At 42.0% G+C, this 20,688-nt stretch overlaps 1 protein-coding gene across 2 annotated transcripts in view; it reads right to left on the reverse strand.

Annotated features, from left to right (window-relative positions):
* Positions 1 to 20,470, reverse strand: part of tcea3 (transcription elongation factor A (SII), 3) — a 37,691-nt gene extending 17,221 nt beyond the window's left edge. For both annotated transcript variants that reach the window (XM_072247175.1, XM_072247174.1), the window contains exons 1-5: positions 20,201 to 20,470; positions 17,467 to 17,529; positions 5,979 to 6,084; positions 3,705 to 3,825; positions 1,083 to 1,169 (exon numbers count right to left, since the gene is read on the reverse strand). In XM_072247175.1, the coding sequence (XP_072103276.1) occupies positions 1,083 to 1,169; positions 3,705 to 3,825; positions 5,979 to 6,084; positions 17,467 to 17,529; positions 20,201 to 20,269 (446 nt within the window). In that variant the 5' untranslated portion in view covers positions 20,270 to 20,470. The remainder of the gene's footprint in view (positions 1 to 1,082; positions 1,170 to 3,704; positions 3,826 to 5,978; positions 6,085 to 17,466; positions 17,530 to 20,200) is intronic.
* Positions 20,471 to 20,688: the final 218 nt, after the last annotated feature.

Consider the following 20,688-nt stretch of genomic DNA (forward strand, 5'->3'; position numbering starts at 1 on the left):
TTTAAGATGTGTAAACATAAATAAGTTTACTACCCATCTGACAGATACGTCACTGACAAGGAGCTCACTCTTTCATGTACTGCTCCAAGATACCGTTAGCAGTTGGAACTGAGCCCTGCGGCAAATCAGCAGAGACATGACGTTAGGAACCAGTGATTAATCATTTCTGACGTACTTGCAATAGGTAGGGCTTTGATGGTAAATGGAGGATTGTTGCAAATGATCAACAGTATAACTGGAGGGAAAAATAACACTCAGCAAATAAACAGCTTGAACACAGCACAGAAACATGCCCTTTTGCCCACAAAGTTGCTCCAAACTAACTAAACTAGTAACTAAACACCCAACAAAATTGATCCCATCTGTCTACCCAATGTCTCCGCAATTCCATTCTCTGCACATTCATAAGCATATCTAACAGCCTCATAAACACCTCTATCATTATCTGCTTCTACCACTAACCTGACAACACATTCCAGCCATCCACCACTCTCTGTACAAAAAAACATGCTCCATACTTCTTTTGAATTTATTTTCTCTCCACTTTAAATGCATGCTCCCTCGTAAATGATATTTCAACCCCGGGAATAAGATGCATCTAACTATTCTATGCCATTTAGAACCTCATAAACTTCTGTTAGCCTCCATCGCTGCAGAGAAAACAACCCAAGTTTGTCCAACTTCTTATAACGCATTTCCCTAAACAGACGGCATCCTGAGAAACCTCTTCTGCACCCTCTCCAAAGCCTCCCCATCTTTGCTATAATGGGGTGGCCAGAACTGAATACAATGACTCCAGATGCAGCCTAACTAGAGTTTTATAAAGCTTCAATATATTTTCCTGACTTTTGAATTCAACACCTCATCTAATAGAGGCCAGCATACTATAGGCTTTCTTTACCACATGAACAACTAGTGCAGTCACTTTCAGGGAGTTATGAACTTGGGCCCCAAGATGTCTCTGAACATCAATGCTATTAAGGGTCTGACTACTAACTGTGTAATTCATTTTTCATTTGAACTAGTGATGGGGCAGCCGAATTATCTGCAGCACAAGAAATGGTTAACAAAGGTCATCTCACCTGTACGGGTCCTGCTTTCTGTCAGTGGAACTCTTCCTGGATGAGGGAGTACCTTCCGTTGAAGACTTGGAACTGATTGAGTCTCTCCTAGAAACCAAAACCAGAATCAAAACTATTTTTTAGTTAGAGATACAGGTTGTTCTGGCCCACCAAGCCACGCTGCCCAGCAATCCCTGATTTAACTCTAGGCTGATCACAGGACTAATTAACATACCAACCAGTACATCTTTGGACTGTGGGAAGAAACCAGAGCACCTGGAGGAAACCCACGCGCTCACGGGAAGAACCTACAAACTTTCTTACGGAGGACACTGGAACTGAATTCTATACTCCGACACTGTGAGCTGTAATAGTGACACACTAACTGCTATTTGGTTCATTCCAAGTGAAATGAGATAAATCTGAAACTCATAAAATAAATCAACAGGAACTTGAGGGGCAAACTTTCCTTTTACAGAAATGGTGGTATCTACATGGAACGAGCTGTCAGAGGGAGTCACAGAGACAGGTATAATAACAATCCTTAAAAGGTAAATGGCTTTGAAGGTCAGAGGCTAAGTGCTATCAAATGGGCCTAGCTTTGATGGGCAAGTGCTTGTCAAGGGCCAACTCAGCAAAAGGGTCTGTTTCCAGATTGTATGAGTCTATGATTCTAAATACAACCGAGTTAATTTTGCAAATATAAATCCTTATCTCTTGAAAGTATGCTTTTAAACCACTGATGCACACTATACAGGGTATAGGCTTTCCAACCATGTCAATTCCCAGTTGCCAAAACTGTGCACAGATGCACAGCCAACAGAATAACTCAACAGTGTTGGCTTACAATGTCAGGCTCCAACTCCATCTTGTCTTTATATCACACCTTTAGAAAACTGACTCAAGATGCACAAAAGCATCATTAACCTAATTTTGACACAAAAGCAGATGACGAAAGCATTGTTAAAGCAGTTAGCTTAAGAACATCTTAAAGAAGGGAGACACAAACATGAGAAGATCTGCAGGTGCTGAAAATCCAAGGCAAAACACATAAAATGCTGGAGGAACTTGGCAAGACAGGCAGTAACTATGGAAATGAATAAACAATCAACGTTTTAGGCTGAGACCCCTCATCATTTTGAGTTCCTCCAGTAATTTGTCTGTTTTGCCTTAAAGAAGGGAGAGATGGAGAGGCTTGGAGACAATTCTTCAGCTTGAGAACTAAACTAAAATTGATAATTTTTTTCCCCCAATACTACCAGTATCAAGAAATAAGGGAAAGAAGACAAGCTTATCTACTGCATGGTGATAGTGGATGGTGCACTGGACATTAGAGTCTATGGTGATAGTGGATGGTGTACTGGACATTAGAGTCTATGGTGATACGGGATGGTGTACTGGACATTAGAGTCTATGGTGATACGGGATGGTGTACTGGACATTAGAGTCTATGGTGATACGGGATGGTGTACTGGACATTAGAGTCTATGGTGATACGGGATGGTGCACTAGACATTAGAGTCTATGGTGATACGGGATGGTGCACTAGACATTAGAGTCTATGGTGATACGGGATGGTGTACTGGGCACTAGAGTCTATGGTGACACAGGATGGTGTACTGGACATTAGAGTCTATGGTGATATGGGATGGTGTACTGGACATTAGAGTCTATGGTGATATGGGATGGTGTACTGGACATTAGAGTCTATGGTGATCCGGGATGGTGTACTGGGCATCATCAGAGTCTATACGACCTAACTTAGCAACGATGATATTGCATGGTGTACTTGGTTTCAGAGTCATCACGAACTAACGTTGCTGCTATTCCTTATATTAACATGCAGATTGTGCAGATACAACAGTAGCAACAGATTATATTAAGGGCCTTAGAGCTGCGCCACCGAGCAACCTACCTATTTAACTCTACGCTAATGGTACATCTTTGGACTGTGAGGAAACTGGAGCACCCGCAGGAAACCATGGAGAACATACAAACTCCACATGGCCAGTGGCAGGAATTGAACCAGCGTCGCCTGTACTGAAAAGTGTTGTGCTAACCACTACACTACCGAGCCGCAACAACTTATTCAACTGCATTAGCGGCAAGAAAATATGAACACAAGATTTTCTGCACTTGCTTGACATCCAAAGCAACATTCATAAAATTCTGGAGGAACTCAGTAGATCAGGCAGCATCTGTGGATGGGAATAACAGTCGATGTTTTGCGGTTCAAATGTTCTCCCCTACATCTAGGACAACCTTCCATCACCCTGAAGACACTAGAGTCAGAATATTATGGGACTGAAGGCAACCATCTGGAACACTCTGTCTGCGCTGGCTCACTGAACAAGCTGAACACGCCACCTCCAGATGAGTTCAAATGCACGTCCAATTGTCTTTTGAAGATTCACATGGAATTCAATTCCATCATCCTCTCAGGTCTGTATTCTAGATTATAACAAGCTTTTTGTGGAAATAAAATCCATTTCCTCTCTAGTTTGGTAACTAACTGCTTTAAATTAATGATCTCTGATTACCAGCATCAGCAGATTTCATCATGTTTGCATACCTCTGGTTACAAATTTACTTTCCAGTGTTATTTGTATTTGATCATTGTACAACAATGAAATATTCCCTTACCGGTCCTTGCTTTTCTTCTTTGAATGTTTTAGGGTTTCTACCACCATTGCTGATGACTTGTCCGTCACATCCTCTTTTCCTGAAGGTTTCTGCACCTTATGGTCAACTGAAATTTCTGTAGCTGAAAGGTGGAAATTAAAGCATTTTCAATATGTTTTTTGTTCCTTCTTAGCACTCAGAATAAGCAATAGGACCAGTTATATTAAATAAATTAAAAATAGACAATAGGCCTTCCTTACCATCAGTTTGATATCTCTAACTTGCAGCTATATAGTGACAGCCTGCAGAAGGAGAGAGAGTCTCCCGGTTGACAACAGATATCGTGTCCTAGCTGCCTATGTGGTACTCAAGCCAGGGCAGTATGATACGATATGAGAAGCAAGCTCTTGCTCCCCCTCTCCACACAGCTGCTAAATCCAAAGGAATGGCAGAGACCGGTACAGTTTGGCACCAGTAGTAACCAAAACACTGACAACAGGAAGTTTAAAAACCTCTGCAGAAAAAATGCATGAGTGAAGTATTTGAACAAGAATAAAAGTAATGAAGAATCAAGGTAAACACATCGCACTGGCAAAGGTCACTCTCTCCTCAAGTATGCTCTGCCATTCAAATCCACAGCTGATCTGGCATCTTAACTTCAATCACCAACTTTACTTAATTCCCTTGCCTAACAAAATAATCAATACCTCTCAGTTTTGAGGTTTTAACTGGATCCTAATTCAATACTTTTTAGTAGACAGTTCATTCTCCTGTGTGTGAAGTGTTTTCCCCTTGTGTCTGAACTTCCTATTTTCATAATTTAACAAATAACAGAGTGATTTATATGCAGATAATGTGAAGCTGCTGCAATCGCTTATTTTTTTGTCCAATGTGTCAGTGATGTTTCCCACTCGGCAATTCCATGCAAACACAAGGGAAAGGAGTACACTGTGGATCTGCCTGGTGATGATTAACGGATAAACACTGGTCAGGACAACGGGGACAAGAGGTTGCCTTTATAGGAATAGTACCACCTTTCTTACTTACAGCCCGTGACATCATTTGCGTTTCCGGCAGCATGAAGGTCCTCCATCTCTGACGGTGTTCAGGGCGTCCTTCATCATGTCAGTAGCTCCTTTTTGGTTTTCACTACTGTCAGTCATGCAAGTCCCAGGAGGTGAATCAGAATACCGTCATACTCAGATGTAGAAGGACTCTTCATTGCTATTTCCGTTAACAGTTTTGTTTGACTAGTTGGGGTTGTTAGCCTCAAACCCGGGGGACCAGTGGACCACTCTTAGTCTGGCCTCTATCCTTTGACCTGCTTGGCATGGGTGACCCTACCAAGAGCCAAAGCATAAAGCCCTGACTCCAAGCGACACAGCTTACCAGGTAATTGTGGCACGCAGGCCTCCACCACGACAAGGATTTGGTCTTTTTGGAGGACTGTCATCTTTCATCTCCATCTAAACTCACCAGATGTGAGACTGGCTTCATTTTTTTTTATTGACTAGTTCAACATTTCTGAAATACTGGCCCAATAACAGTAAAACTAGATGAATTATCTGATCACTATCACTTTACGCCCATGATCTTTCTGCGTACTGAACAGTGTTGCATTTTCTGTATTAATACCTACACTTCATTGACTCTGAATTCTCTGGAGCACCGCAGGTCCACCACTGGAGAGTACAAGCTGCAGCAGACAGCACATACAAAGCAAGCTCCAAACAGCTGCAATGGGATCACGAGCAGAGGACCTGTTCACAACAGTTTTGGACAAGTAATGTCATTTCATTGTTCTGAACAGGTGTGAAATGTTGAATAGATACCAATACAAATCTGGTTATATTCCCTGTTGACAGTCGAGGAAAAATCCTCTCTGGAAGTACAGAAATGCTTCCTGCTTTAGATGGGTTCCTATATTCTTTGATCACTCATTGAAAAATAATGTTGTCAAAACATTCACAAAACTGCCCAGTGAGTTGATTAGATTCCAAACAAAGCTCAGTATGCCAGGTAAATCTATCCATGTCCTCAAAATTGAGGCATTGTATGTTTCATATCCACCTGAAAAAAACCTGGTTTAAATTCTCACAGAAAGAAAGCTCCTCCAATAGTGCAGCACAAAAATATCAGCTCTGTTCTGTGTTCAAATCTACAAGTTGTCACTGGAACCCTTAATCTTCTGACTCAGAAGGCAGACTTTGTCAATTAATCAGTTGGAGAATTCTTCAGGATTCAAAGTACACCTACAATGCTTTAGTTTCTGCACTGAACAGCACTCTGTCTTACCGAGAAGTTTCTTCCATTTTTTGATGAGGATTTTAGCAAGTGTGATAACTTGCTCATCTGTGCAGTGCTTACGAATCGAGTTTACAGACATGCCGATTCTTGTGATCTGGTCAAAGAAAAGGAAAGAGATGTACCTTAATGCAGAAAACAGTAACATTCCTCCTCTGTCCTATGTCATAATGTTGTTTATTGACTATAGTTCAGCATTTAATACCATCATTCCCACAGTCCTGATCGATAAGCTACAGAAACTAGGCCTCAGTTCTCCCCTCTGCAACTGGATCATCAACTTCCAAACTGGAAGACCACAATCTGTGTGGATTGTAAATAACATCTCCACCTTACTGGTACACCACAGGGATGTGTGTATAGCCCACTGCTCTACTCCCTCTACACGCATGACTGTGTGGCTAGGTGTAGCTCAAATGCCATCTATAAATTTGCGGATGATACAACCATTATTAGCAAAATTTCAGATGGTGACGAAAAGGGCGTACAGGAGCCAGTTAGTGGAGTGGTGTCTCAGCAGCAACACTGCACTAAACGTCAGCAAGACCAAAGAGCTGATTGTGGACTTCAGGAAGGGTGAGACGAGGAAACACAAACCAATCCTCATAGAGAGATCAGAAGTGGAGAGAGTGAGCAATTTCAAATTCCTGGTTGTCAGTATCACTGAGGATCTAATCTGGAAGCCACATATTGATGCAGCTATAAAGAAGGCAAGACAGTGGCAATATTTCATTAGAAGTTTAATAGGGATTTAGTTTGTCAACTAAAACACTCAAAAACGTCTACAAATGTACCATGGAGAGCATTCTGACTGGCTGCATCACCACCTCGTATGGGTGAACTACTGCACAAGATCAAATAAGTTGTGAAAACTTGTAAATTTGGTCAGCTCTATCATAGGTACCAGCCTCTGTAGTGTCCAAGATATCTTCAAGGAGCGGTGCCTTAGGAAGGCAGCGTCCATCATTAAGGATCCCCACCACCCAGGACATGCCCTCTTCACACTGATGCCATCGGGAAGGAGGTACAGAAGCCTGAATATATATAAACACACATACACCCACTTCATAAAACTCATTTTGTTCCTCTATATTTATCATAAATTTCATTGTACTGCTGCCATAAAGTTAACCAATTTCACAACATATGCCAGTGATATTAAACCTGATTCTGATTCTCTGGTACTTAGGTTTTTTTTTAATAAATGGAGTTGCTGCATTGCAATGAGTCAAAAAAAAAAGAAAATTTTACCAAGTTAAACATGATTGGATGTGGTGTTGTTTCTAGAGCATGCAAACAGCAGCACATAATGGAAGATTGCCATCTCTGGCTGTAGATGTTCCTGCAGGTTTCATCTCAAGTTCAACAATTTCAGCCTGTGAGATTATTTGTCCTCCCTCCCTCCATCCCAACCCTTACTGTTGCCTCTTAATATAATTAATTAAATTGTTAAGTAAATTGACAAGAGGAAGGGGGACAAGCTGGAAGGTGATGAGTGAAACCAGTTGGGTGGGAAAGGTAAAGGGCTGGAGGAGGAGGAATCTGATAGAAGAGAGTGGACCACGGGAGAAAGAGAAGGACGAGGGGCACCAGGGGGTGGCGATGGGCAGGTCAGAAGAGGTAAGAGGCCAGAGTGGGGAATAGAAGAAGGGGGAAGGGGAAGGGGAACAAATTTTACCAGAAGGAGACGTCGACATTCACGCCATCAGGGGAGGCTACCTAGATGGAATACGAGGTGCTACTCCTCCACCCTGAAAGTGGCTTCAGCATTACAAAAATGAAGGCCGTGGAACAACATGCCAGAATGGGAATGGTAATAGGAATTAAAAAGGCTGGTCACCAGGAAATTCCACTTTTGGCGAATGAAGTGGAGGTACTTGAAGAGGTCACCTAATTTATGACAGGTTTCGCCAATTTAGAGGACGCCGGGTACAGTAGATAACCCCAGCAGATTCGCAGGGGAAGTGTTGCCTCACCTGGAAGCATTGTTTGGGGCCTTGAATGGAGGTGAGGGAGGAGGTGAATGGAGGTGAATGGAGGTGAGGGAAGGAGTGAATGGGGGTGAGGGAAGGAGTGAATGGGGATGAGGGAAGGAGTGAATGGGGTGAGGGAAGGAGTGAATGGGGGTGAGGGAAGGAGTGAATGGGGATGAGGGAAGGAGTGAATGGGGTGAGGGAAGGAGTGAATGGGGATGAGTGAAGGGGTGAACGGAGGTGAGGGAAGGGGTGAACAGAGGTGAGGGAGTAGATGAATGAAGATGAGGGAAGGAGTGAATGGAGGTGAGGGAGGGGTGAATGGACAGGTGAGGGAAGGGGTGAATGGACAGGTGAGGGAAGGGGTGAATGGAGGTGAGGGAGGGGTGAATGGAGGCCAGTGAAGGGGTGAATGGAGGTGAGAGAAGGGGTGAATGGGGGTGAGGGAAGGGGTGAATGGAGGCGAGTGAAGGGGTGAATGGAGGTGAGGGAAGGGGTGAACGGAGGTGAGGGAAGGGGTGAACAGAGATGAGGGAATAGGTGAATGAAGATGAGGGAAGGGGTGAATGGAGGTGAGGGAAGGGTGAATGGACAGGTGAGGGAAGGGTGAATGGAGGTGAGGGAAGGGGTGAATAGAGGCAAGTGAAGGGGTGAATGGAGGTGAGGGAGGGGTGATTGGAGGCAAGTGAAGGGGTGAATGGAGGTGAGGGAAGGGGTGAATGGAGGCGAGGGAAGGGGTGAATGGAGACGAGTGAAGGGGTGAATGGAGGTGAGGGAGGGGTGGATGGAGGTGAGGGAAGGGGTGAATGGGCAGGTTCAGCACTTTGGCTGCTTGCAGGAATAAGTGCCAGGAGGGAGATTAGTGGGGAGGGACAAATGGACAAGGGAATCACAAAGGAAGCAAGGATTAGCAAGGTACATGTTCAATATAAATAGAAAATGCTGAAAGTACACAGCACACTGGCACCATCTGTAGAGAAAAACAGAGTTAATACTTCACATTAATAATCCAAATCTTTGAAAACTCGATCACCTGAACTTTGGACAGCGCTGTAAAGGAAACTTCCAGTGATTATCACAATGATCGCAGTGTCACAAAAAGGTCAACAAGATATTAAGGTACCTGTTGGGCTTTTACAGTGAATGTCTGCTTTTATGGTTGTTTTGATGCATGCCCAGTTGTAAAAGATTCGATTTCACTGGAATTGGAACTCAAGACCTTTGGAGTGCTAGGCCAGTGTCTTTAGCAATATATTATTGCCTCCGTTGTATGAAGTATTTTAATAGACTGCATTGGCTACACGAAAAGGTGCTCAAATAGAAGTTGCCTTTAACTCAGTATTTAGTATCTATGTTAGCACCAAGTCACCAGAACATGTGGAGCTCCTGTTAATTGTTTCCCATTCTGTGACAGCATCTATGTAACACCAGTCATTGCAACACTAACTATAAACTATCCAGTCTGCTTAATTCCCCATCAGTTTCAGACAGGTGACATCACTTCATTACTCTGAACAGGTATGAAATATTGAACGGATACCACTACAATTCTGGTCATATTCCCTGTAGACTGTCAAAGAAAAATCCCCTCTGGAAGCAGAGAAATGCTTCCTGCTTAAGATGGATTCCCATATTCTTTGACTGGTCATCAGAAAAAAGGCTTTGCCAAAGAATATGTACAGTATAGGGTTTCTGAAGTCCATTGGAATGACTCAAACCTACTTGGTTGAAACCAAGACTCACTAATCTACATCCACCTTTAATCTCAGCCTTCCCTAGGATCTTAAGAGAGCCTCTTTATCCTTCAATCTTCCATGCAAGAGTACAGAGTAAAGACTTGATCAGCTGATGGGTAGCCTCATCACTTCTCTCCAATTCCAGAAGACCTTAATCAAACCTTCCGTATTTGACCCGGATCTTAATCAGTGACCCCAGCGTGTAGGTCAAGAATGTTCCTAGCTGTACAATTAAGTAACTACATGATAATGATCATGAAGCCACAGGCATGAAAAAAGAGCACTTAACAGTGCTTCTGATGTTGGTGTAACTGCATCCCAACCATCAATAAACCCCTTCTAGAAATAGTCAGGAGTATGAACTATATTCATCATTGTAGTAGTGTCAGTGCCATCCAATGTCCTCTAGAACAGAAGAGCTGGGGTAAGTCTACAGACATTGAGCTTGCCTTGATAATCAATAACATAAAGGTTGATCCAACTCTGTCGTATATTCACATTTTCCTAAAATATTTTGCTTCCTTTTGTATTAAAGATCCATCATCCACTGTTCTTAACAAATTCATCTACTGTATATCCTTCAAGGGTAAAAGATACCGAAGAAATTTTTGTTCATCGTAACTATAAGAACAAAACATACCAATAATATACTCCAACACCTGACTGAAGACTCTAAACTTGGAGAAATGGCCTCTTCTCTTCAGCCTCATCAAATCACCTTACTTCAATGAAATCCTCTCCCAATCTTCTAATATCTAGAATTGGTGATCCTTTTTGACGCAAGCTCCCCCAGAGGATATTCCGATAACCAATCCTTTTAAAACCTTCCAATGGAAGAACAAAATGGTCTCAACAAGAATCCATAAAATTGCACAGACTTCCTTACTGTTAGCACCAACTCACTTCAAAAAGGCTTCACACCAATGATGTAAATCAGAACCCAAGTAGACTTCCTCTCTGATGTAGGTCTAGATGAACATGAACAAAAGAAAAACTGCATAAGCTGGAAATCAAAGTAACACACAAAATGCTGGAGGAACTTAGCCAGGCAGTATCAATGGAAAAGAGTAAACAGTCGATAGTTTAAACATTCCACCTAGGTAGCCTCCGGCCTGATGGCACGAACATCAATTCCTCCTTCTGGTTTTTTTTTCTCTTTTATTTCTTCTCCTCTCACCATTTCCTCTTCTTCTGTTCCCCACTCTGATCTCTTATCTCTTCTCATCATCTGCCTATCACCTCCACTTCCCTTTCTCCCATCTGATTCCTTCTTCTCCAGCCCTTTACCTTTCCCACCCACCTGGATTTAGCTATCACCTCTGAGCTTGTCCTCCATCCCCTTCCCTCAACTTTTTCTTCAGAATCAGAATCAGGTTTATTATCACCGGCATGTGACGTGAAATTTGTTAACTTAGCAGCAGCAGTTCAACGCAATATATAATCTAGTAAAGAGAGAATAATAATAATAATAATAATAAAATAAAACATAATAAATAAGTAAATCAATTATGTATATTGAAAAGATTTTTTTAAAATGTGCAAAAACAGTAATACTGTATATTAAAAAAAGTGAGGTAGTGTCCAAAGCTTCAATGTCTAATTTAGGAATCAGATGGCAGAGGGGAAGAAGCTGTTCCTGAATCGCTGAGTGTGTGAGAAACTGTTCCTGAATTGCTGAATCTGGGATCTTCCCTCTTCCTTTCCAGTCCTGATGAAGGGTCTCAGCCCAAAACCCTGACTGTTTATTCATTTCCATAGGCGCTGCTTGACCTGCTGAGTTCCTCCAGCATTTTGTCTGTGTTGTTTTGGATTACCAGCACCTGCAGAATCTTTTGTGTTTATGAGACCAGATAGACAAGATTAGTTATCCTCCTCTAAGGAACAACAGTAAAGCAAATAGGAATTTAATAATCTCATGGTGACCATTACAAAGATTGTGCTTTTTTAAATAAAATTCTTGAATGTAAACTGAATGAAAACTGCACAGCTGCCTTGAGGGTATTTGAAACTGGGATCTAAACCAGATTCAGTAATTTAACTGCTGCATCTCCACTATGCTCTTGAAACACAGAAGTCGAGGCACGAGAAGACCAGAATAAATCACCTCCTCCACTCTGTATCCTAAGAGATGAAACCATGAATCCTGCTCATAAACATGAGAAGGGATTTCAGGATACATAGAAATTACACTAAGTGGGCACTTTATTAGGTACCTTCTAGGTTCGACTTGTTCTATATTGAGAGATGATCTTCGGCACACCATTGTCGTAACATATGATTATTTGAATTACTGTCACCTTCCTATCAGCTTGAACCAGTCTGGCCATTCTCCTCTGACCTCTTTCATTAAAAAGGTGGTTTTATCCACAGACCTGCGCTGATCACTCGATGGTTTTTTGCACCTTTCTCTGTAAAATCTAGAGACTCTTTTCCATGAAAATCCAGGAGATCAGCAGTTTCTGAGATACTCAAGCCACCCCATCTGGCACCAACAATCACTCCCCGGACAAAGTCACTTAGATCACACTTCTTCCTCGTTTTGATGTTTGGTCTGAAGAACAACTGAACCTCGTGACCATGTCTGCATACTTTAATGCATTGAGTTGCTGCCACATGATCTGCAGAATAGCTATTTGCATAAACGAGCAGGTGTACAGGCATACCTAATAAAATGGACATTGAGTGTAGATGTTCTTTCTCACTCACCCCGTCACCTTCCCCTGTCAATATCAAATCCAAGAGATCTGATAATCTTTTGGAAACTCACTGAAGAAAGATATTAAACAGGTTATGCAAGTGGGCAAGTTGTTAGATGGAGTATAATGTGGGAAAATGTGAAGATATTTTTCTTTGGAAGGAAAATAAGAAAGCTGCAATCCACTACAGTAGAAGGGAATATTCCTGGGATGAAGGAAGAGCAGTAGAGTAAAACAAATGCATACTTACGGATGAGCAGGAATTTTAGCCAGAACATGATGAACTTGTGGACTTCACTGCTACATGCAGCTGTGGAGGCCATGTCATTGGGTAAATTTATGGCATAGGTTGATAAATTCTTGATTAGTCAAGACATGGAGGGTTATGGGGAAAAGGTATCAGATTGGGGCTGAGATGGAAAATGGATCAGCCATAATGAAATCGTGAAGCAAATGGCCTCATTGTGCTCCTATACCTTATGATCTTATTGGACTTCAGAAAAACAAGAAGAAATGCCATTAAAGTTCAAAGGAGTTCTGAACTTGGTTGACAGCATTGATGCTGAAAGAATGTTTCTGCTAATTGTGCATCTAAATCTTGGGGGCACAATTTCAAAATAAGGGATGGCGATGGAGGCATTCTTCACTCAGAAGGCTATGAATCTTTGTAAATTTATTATCCCAGACAGTATTGGAGTAGTCATTGAATATATTCAAGGTGTAAACTGACAGAGGAGTTGGCAGTAGGAAGACTGAGCAGGCAAGTGGTGGGGATACCAAGATCAGATCAGTTATGAATTATTGTGTGGTGGAGCAAGCAAGGGACTGACTGATGCTTCTAACGCTGTTGTTTCCTTTACATATTCTTGCATTTAAATTAAGGACAAAGAAGTGGAAGATCTGAGTTATAGGGAAAGGTTGAACAGATTTTGATTTTCAGCTTCTGCATACTTCTGTATACAAAATAGTGAGGGGTATAGATAGGGTAAATGCAAGCAGGTGTTTTCCACTGAGGTTGGGTGGGACTACAACTAGTGGTCATAGGTTCAGGATGAAAGAGTGAGATATTTAAGGGGAACACGGGGGTGAGGGGAATTTCTTCACTTCGAGGGTGGTGAGAGTGTGGAACAAGCTGCCAGTGGAAGTGGTGGAAGCAGGTTTAATTTCAAATTTAAGAGAAGTTTGGATAAGCACACAGATGCATGGGGTACCTAAGGCTACGATGCATGTATGTGTCAATGGGACTAAGCAGAGTAACAGTTCAGTATGGACTAGATGGGCTGAAGGGCCTGTATCTGTGTTGTGGTGCTCAATGAATCTATGAACAACCATTTTGTTGCTGGATGATAACCACAGAATAAGGAACGAGAAGAACTGGATACAAAGGCAAACATGTCATGCGAAGGGCCAGAGCAAAATTTAAAGCCATAAAAATGTTGGCATGTCATTGCGACAGACTTCAGAGGACCCTGTACTTCGCTCTGGCTGCATACAGTGCATATCCTATTGTTGATGGTAAGTGTGCAGATTTTACAGGAACTTATTTCACTCAACTATGGAATGCAATCTTAGTTGTGACTCCGGACTTTGCCAGGAACCATCTTCAATTTGATATGTACTGTACATAACAATGTTTCATTCAATCCATTTGCATCAAGCCCCCAAGCTTTACATTGCAATTACTTTGCTGCAGATTAAGGCAAAGAGAAAGTTGGAGACGTAACTGCAACCCAAGACAGGAAGATTTTCCCTTCCCCTCAGCTGAGCTCATTTATACAGCCTGATGACATTCTTCTTGTTCCAGTCTCATAATAATTGCCCTAAGCAGCACATATTGGTAACCTCTTTAATACCCACAATAGTTAATCAATCTGTCTAAAAATGTGTCCCCTCCCTGCCCAACTGCCCTTCTCCCCTCCCATTTCTCACTCTAGTTCCTTTGGCCCCTTCTCTCATTCTGGCTCCTCCATCCACCATTGCTTCCTTAAAATTCTAACATCCTCTTCCAGCCTCTCATGGTTAAACCTTTAGGATATACAAGTTTTAGGTTGTGGATTAGCAACCAAATATATTTAATTTTGAGAGCATTGCAGCCAAAAAGTAAGTATTTATTACATGACTTCTGGCAGAAATGGAAGCTCTCCAGCATCCAAATTGGGACCACAACATATGTTAGCAATATGAAGTGGAATTTTAGTTCCAAGAGACCAATTTAACTGTTTCCATTGTGGTACAGTTCTTGTTTATGAGCACTGCATACCCTGACATGCTCCCTCCCTTTACAAACTCCCTGTCAATATTTGGCCAGAAGATTCATGGATCTTAGGCAGAAGTAAAAGTTTCAAAACTTTTTTTTTTACTAGCTAGATTTTTATGATAAATACTAGCTTTTGGGGAAGACACAAAGCAGTGAAAATATGGTAATTTCAGTACAGTAATACAGTGACTAAATTCAAAACTGACATAACTTCAGCAGATCCCACAGTTTTAGAAAGTGCCACGTAATAATCACAATTCAAAAATGTTGTCCTGTCTAACTTGACATCTACTGAACCTATACTAGGGGGAGGAAGAAGCCCAGTCAGCATTTGAAGCCTTGTCCAAATTGGCCTGCCGCTTTCTTCCCCTTTAAGCTTCCTTCCAATATCCTATCATCTTCAAAAGTGAAGGAAGAATGAAAGAAAGAGAAAATAAAAAAGATGTGTTCATGGACTGCCATTGAATCAACACAATAGACTATTGTGAAGCATGAACATCAGTGCAGACCAATTGGATTGAAAGGGCTTCTGCATTTGATGTTCTTTGTAACCTAACAGAAAGCAGTTGAATCACTGAAGAGCATTAACTATCCCCCCATTTGTTCTTTGAAGGACTGGTATAGACAGGGATCCATCAATGCAATATGCTCCTGTGAAGAATCTGATCCTAATCCTGCCTTCAACTGGAACCAAGATATCTACATACTTCCTACCAATAGGTCGGTATTAGAAACAAATCTTTGCCTCACCCCAGCAAAAGCTCCAGGAAACATTCTAGTTTCATTGCCACAATCATCACGATTTTTAGTTATTGATGAGAGGTGGGCGAGGCATGTTAAGAGACGGAGGAGTTCCTCAGGTTCTGCCTTAAGCATAGTAAAAGCAGCTTGCACAGATTTGGCATGCCATCTAAAACTTCGACAAACTTCTATAGATACACAGTGACTGGTTGCATCATGGCCTATTATGGAAATTCTAATGCACAAAAATGGAAAAGCCGACAAAAAGGTCAAAGTTTAGAGTAAATTTATTATCAGAATTCATATATGACACCATATACAACCCTGAGATTCGTTTTCTTGTGGGAAAGCGCAGTAAATCCAAGACACATAATAGATGAGACATTGCACCCAACAGGACGGACAAGAACAATGTACAAAGGACAAAAAGCTCTGCAAATACAAAAGAAGAAAAAAATAAATAATAATAAAAAATAAATAAGCAATAAATATTGAGAACATGAGCTCAAGAGTCTTTGAAAGTGAGTCCATAGGTTGTGAGAACAGTTCAGTGATGGGCGAGTGAAGTTGAATGAAATTATCCCTTCTGGTTCAAGAGCTGATTGAGGGGTAAGTTGTGGATATGACCCAGTCCATCACCGGAAAAGCCCTCCCTAACACTGAGCTCATCCACAAGGAGTGCAGCCACAAGAAAGCAGCATCCATCATCAAGGACTCCCACCATCCAGGCGACGCTCTCTTCTTGTTGCTGCCTCTGAGAAGAAGGCATAGGACCCTTAAGTCTCACACCACCAAGTTCATAAACAGTTATTAGCCTTCAACCACCAGGCTCCTCGGCCAGCATAGATAACTTTCACTCACCTCAACATCAAACTGGTCACTGAACACAACTTATGGCCTCTACAACTCACGTTCTCAGTGTTATTTATTAACTTAATTTATAATTATTGTTATTTGTTTTGCACTAGCAAAGTTTGTATTATTTTGTACATTGGTTGCTTGTCTGTCTTTTTTTGTGTGTAGTTTCTCAACGATTCTATTGTATTTCTTTGTTCTACTGTGATTGCCTGCAAGAAAATGAATCTCAAGGTAGTATATGGTGACATATACGTACTTTGAAAATAATTTACTTTGAACTTTAAAGTATCTCAAAAAATTCAAAATGTCAGCAGACAAAATTTCATCCTTTATAATATTAGGGAAGTGTCTGACATCTTGGTCTTGTTATTAAGAACTACTTTAAATGGAAAGTAGAGAGCTGATAGAGTTTGGGGAGGCAGTCCCAGAGCTATAATTGCCAACAGCTATAATTGAGGGGCAATGAATATTGAGAATGCATGCTGGTTCCAAATTAGAGAGGCACAGAAATCTTAGAGATCTTCTTACATGTGAGAGGTCAATAAGATAGGGGGCGGACCAGCCAGGGAAGCTTCTGTGAACAAAGGCAAGAACTTTGAATCCAAATATTGACAGATTCGGAGTAGAACACATTAGCAATCACTGGAATGAATGCGGAATGGGATGGTGCAAGTTAGCATACAGATAGTAGCCTTGGTGAGCTCGATGGCTGTGCTTAAGGAAGCCAGCCAAGACAGCAATAGGATAAACTTGTCTGGACGTAGTCACTATTTCAGCAGTGACTAAAGTGCGGTGGGCTGAAAACAGGTGAATGCAACAGAAATATCCCATGACATAATAAACAGAATTAATAAATCTAGCACTGTATAACTAGACATCTAATGCAGGAGACACCTATTATCTTTCCCATCCACTTGGCTTCCCCTATCACCTTCCAAATAACCTCCTTCCCAGCCTCCCCATCCTTCCTTTTCAGTCCTGAAAAAGGGTCTTGGCCTGAAATCTCGACTGTCTATTCATTTCCATAGATGCTGCCTGATCTGCTGAGTTCCTCCAGCATTTTGTGTGTGCTGCTATTGGGGGATAAAGGAGGTTTCATCAGAGGTCTGATTAACCTTTGAAGCCTTGCCCACTTCAAAGTCTGTTAGCTTCTTTCCCCATTCTTCAAATATCCATTTAGGGGAGAAGGTTCTGCAGGTTCAAACAAAGGACCATTACCTGCAGCAGCTTCAGAGTCATCTTCATTCCTTCTAGTTCCTGGAGCAGGTCCAGAGCACCGTCCTGTTTAAATGGAAAATCAGAACTCTGAGCTTCATTTTTAAAACTTATTTGTTCACTGGCTGAAGCAAAATGAAAATCACATCTGAATATGAACCCACCAATGCCAGTCCAACCCCAAACTAATGCAGAGCAGAACCACAGTCTTCATTTAAAGCTGACCCAACAGTTAGCAAGGTTGCACTGTGAGCAACCAACTCTGCAATGATCATTAAGTGACTGGTCAAAGTTGAATGAATGGGTTATTGCAGGCTGAACAAGGGAACATAACTTTAAGGTGTTTTGGAGTGTCAGAGATAGTCTTTTTATACAAAGAGTGGTGAGTATGTGGAACATGCTGCCGGGGGTAGTGGTACAGGCAGATATATTAGGAACCTTTAAGAGACTCTCAGGTACATGGATAAAAGAAAATTTGATGGCTATGTAGGAGGGAGGGTTACATTAATCTTGGAATAGGTTAAAGGGTTGGGACAACATTGTGGGCTGAAAAGTCTGTACTGTGCTGTCCTGTTTTCTGATCTAAGAATATAAAGTCAGTTATGTTTCTGGAAATAATGTCATAGCAAAGGGTTTTTTTCAGACTGGAGGGAAGTGTACAGTGGAATTCTCCAGGGTGGGTAGAACTAGACCAATGATTTCCGTGATATATACATGGACTTGAGGGGAGAGGTTCGCAATTTCCTAACTTCCAGATGGTACAAAATTTTGAGCAGTGACACGAGGCAGATTCAACATCCATACATCAGACACATGCACACGTGTATAAAGGACTTTCAAGGTATTAACAGCTTCTCAGCAGATGATATTTAACACTGAAAGTGTGAAGTGTTACATTTTGGTAGGATGAGTAACAAGGGATAATAAAATAGATGACATATTTGTAAAATGGATAGAAGTTGTAAGTATCTGGGGTCAAAAGTGTACAGTTCACTGAATCTGACAGAGCAGGCTGAGAAAGAGCTTATGAAAAAAACTACTGGATATTGGGCTTTACAAAGAGAAGCATTAATGTAACCCTTCCTTCCTACAAAGCCATCTATTTTTCTTTTATCCATGTACCTGAGAGTCTCTTAAAGGTTCCTAATATATCTGCCCGTACCACTACCCCAGCAGCATGTTTACAAAGCAAGGAAGTTAGGATGAACACTTATAAAACATATTTGTGGTGTCTAGTTCTGGAATCCATGGGGAAGGCATTAGAAATGGAGTCAAAAAGGTTTCCTACAACAATTCCGGAATGAGGGACAACAGATATGTGGAGAATTTGGGTTTGTTTCCTTTGAGCAGAGGAAGTTTCAAGGGGATCTTACAGAACACATTTAAAATCATTTACTGTAGGATAGGGAAAGTTCCCATTGGTGGAATCAATAATGAAGGTAACAAACAAAAACAAATAGGACTGAATTCTCAGCAATACACACAAAATGCTGGAAGACCTCAGCAGGTCAGGCAGCATCTGTGGAAATGAATAATCTGTCGATGTGTCGGGCCAAGACCTTTCATCAGGACTGGGGGGGCAGGGGGTTGGTAAAGGGCTGGAAAGAAGAGTGAACCATAGGAGAATGGGAAGGAAGAGGGGATCCAGGGGTAAGTAATAGGCAAGCAAGGAGAGGTAAGAGACTGGAGTGCAGAATAGAAGCAGAAGGGAGGGGGAGGGATTTTTTTTAACTGGAAGGAGGAATCGGTATCAATACCATCAGGTTGGAGGCTAGACTGGCCGAGTACCGAGTGTAACTCCTCCATCCTGAGGGTTGCCTCATTGTGGCACAAGAGGCGACCATGGAGAGACAGGTCAGAATGGGAATGGGAATCAGAATAGGAACGGGAATCAGAATGAGAATGGGAGTCAGAATAGGAACGGGAATCAGAATGAGAATGGGAGTCAGAATAGGAATTCACCCTACCCACCCACAACACACACAAGCAGAGTAAGAGATGTGGCTGGAATCTGGAATATCCCAGAGTTAGTGACTGATTCAATTATAGTATTTAAAAGAAAGCTGCTTCATTATTCGGGATTTGTGAAGAAGACAGGAGGTTGGGGCTGAAGACACCAGGGATGAATGAGGCTGGAATTTAGAACAATAAACAATCTGCTGAAGGAACGGAGCAGAAAAGGTCATTGGTTTATTTTTTGCAGAGGTTTGAGATTGGTTGAATGATTCTTAGCACTGAGGCAGTACAGAGTCAACAGGACGGATGTCCTTTCAGCGTGCCGCAATCTTCTTGTGATTGGGAAGAATCTTTTCAAATCCCACCGCAAGAGAGTCCATCCGTTCCACCGTGGCCGCATTAGCTCTCTGCAAACTGCAATGGACGATTGCTGGTGGGCATTGGACACGAAGCGAGGTATGCAAGTCAATAGCGCACAGTCAAGTACTACCCACGCTCGGTCACAGGGAGGCGGAGAGACCGCACGAAACTCTCACTTTCGTTTTCAGTTCCTTTGGACAGAAGTTCGGGGGCGATTCCATTAATTTAGCCCGAGAGACTGGGGTTGAAGCCAGGCCACCTGCTCAACACATCAACACAGCCGGAGCAGTGCTTCCCACTGTCCAAAGTTTATGAAGTTACTTCAGGACACTCGAATTTACTTTGAGATTCGGACAAATACGTTTATCGCGGACCGTCCCCAGCTTCACTTAAATTTCAGAGTTTATTTTTACAATCTCACCATGTTTCTCCCGGATACCATTTTATCCAACTTTTTTGCAATCCGAACAAGGCTTTCCTCTCTTCCCATGACGGTCAGTTACATAAATCCGTTAAGTGCACACGAGGACTGGACGGCAGTAAAATAAAGCTAACTATATTTTAAACAAACCAAAACATTAAAACGAAATCCTACAGCCGAGTTGAGGGCGAAGTCTCTGCAGGGGGAGGCGTGTCCCATCGAACGGCGCTGTCTGCATGAAGTTGCCTGGCGGCCGTAAGAAAAAACAGTTGCTCTGAAACTTCAAGTGTAGACAGCGCCCAGAATAACCCGTCAAGGACTAAACTGGGACGCCAATTTAAAGTGAAAACACTCGAGGTTCATCTTTGAAAAAGAATTTTGACTTGGGTGCTACAGGGAAAAGTAGTACTTTCTCGACGGTTGAAGTGAACTAGGAGGTGGTATATTTAATTTGCAATGAACTGGGAATGTGGGGGTCGGGGGTAATG

This window comes from Mobula birostris, chromosome 30 (genome assembly GCF_030028105.1).
Source record: "Mobula birostris isolate sMobBir1 chromosome 30, sMobBir1.hap1, whole genome shotgun sequence".
Taxonomy (NCBI): Eukaryota; Metazoa; Chordata; class Chondrichthyes; order Myliobatiformes; family Myliobatidae; genus Mobula; species Mobula birostris.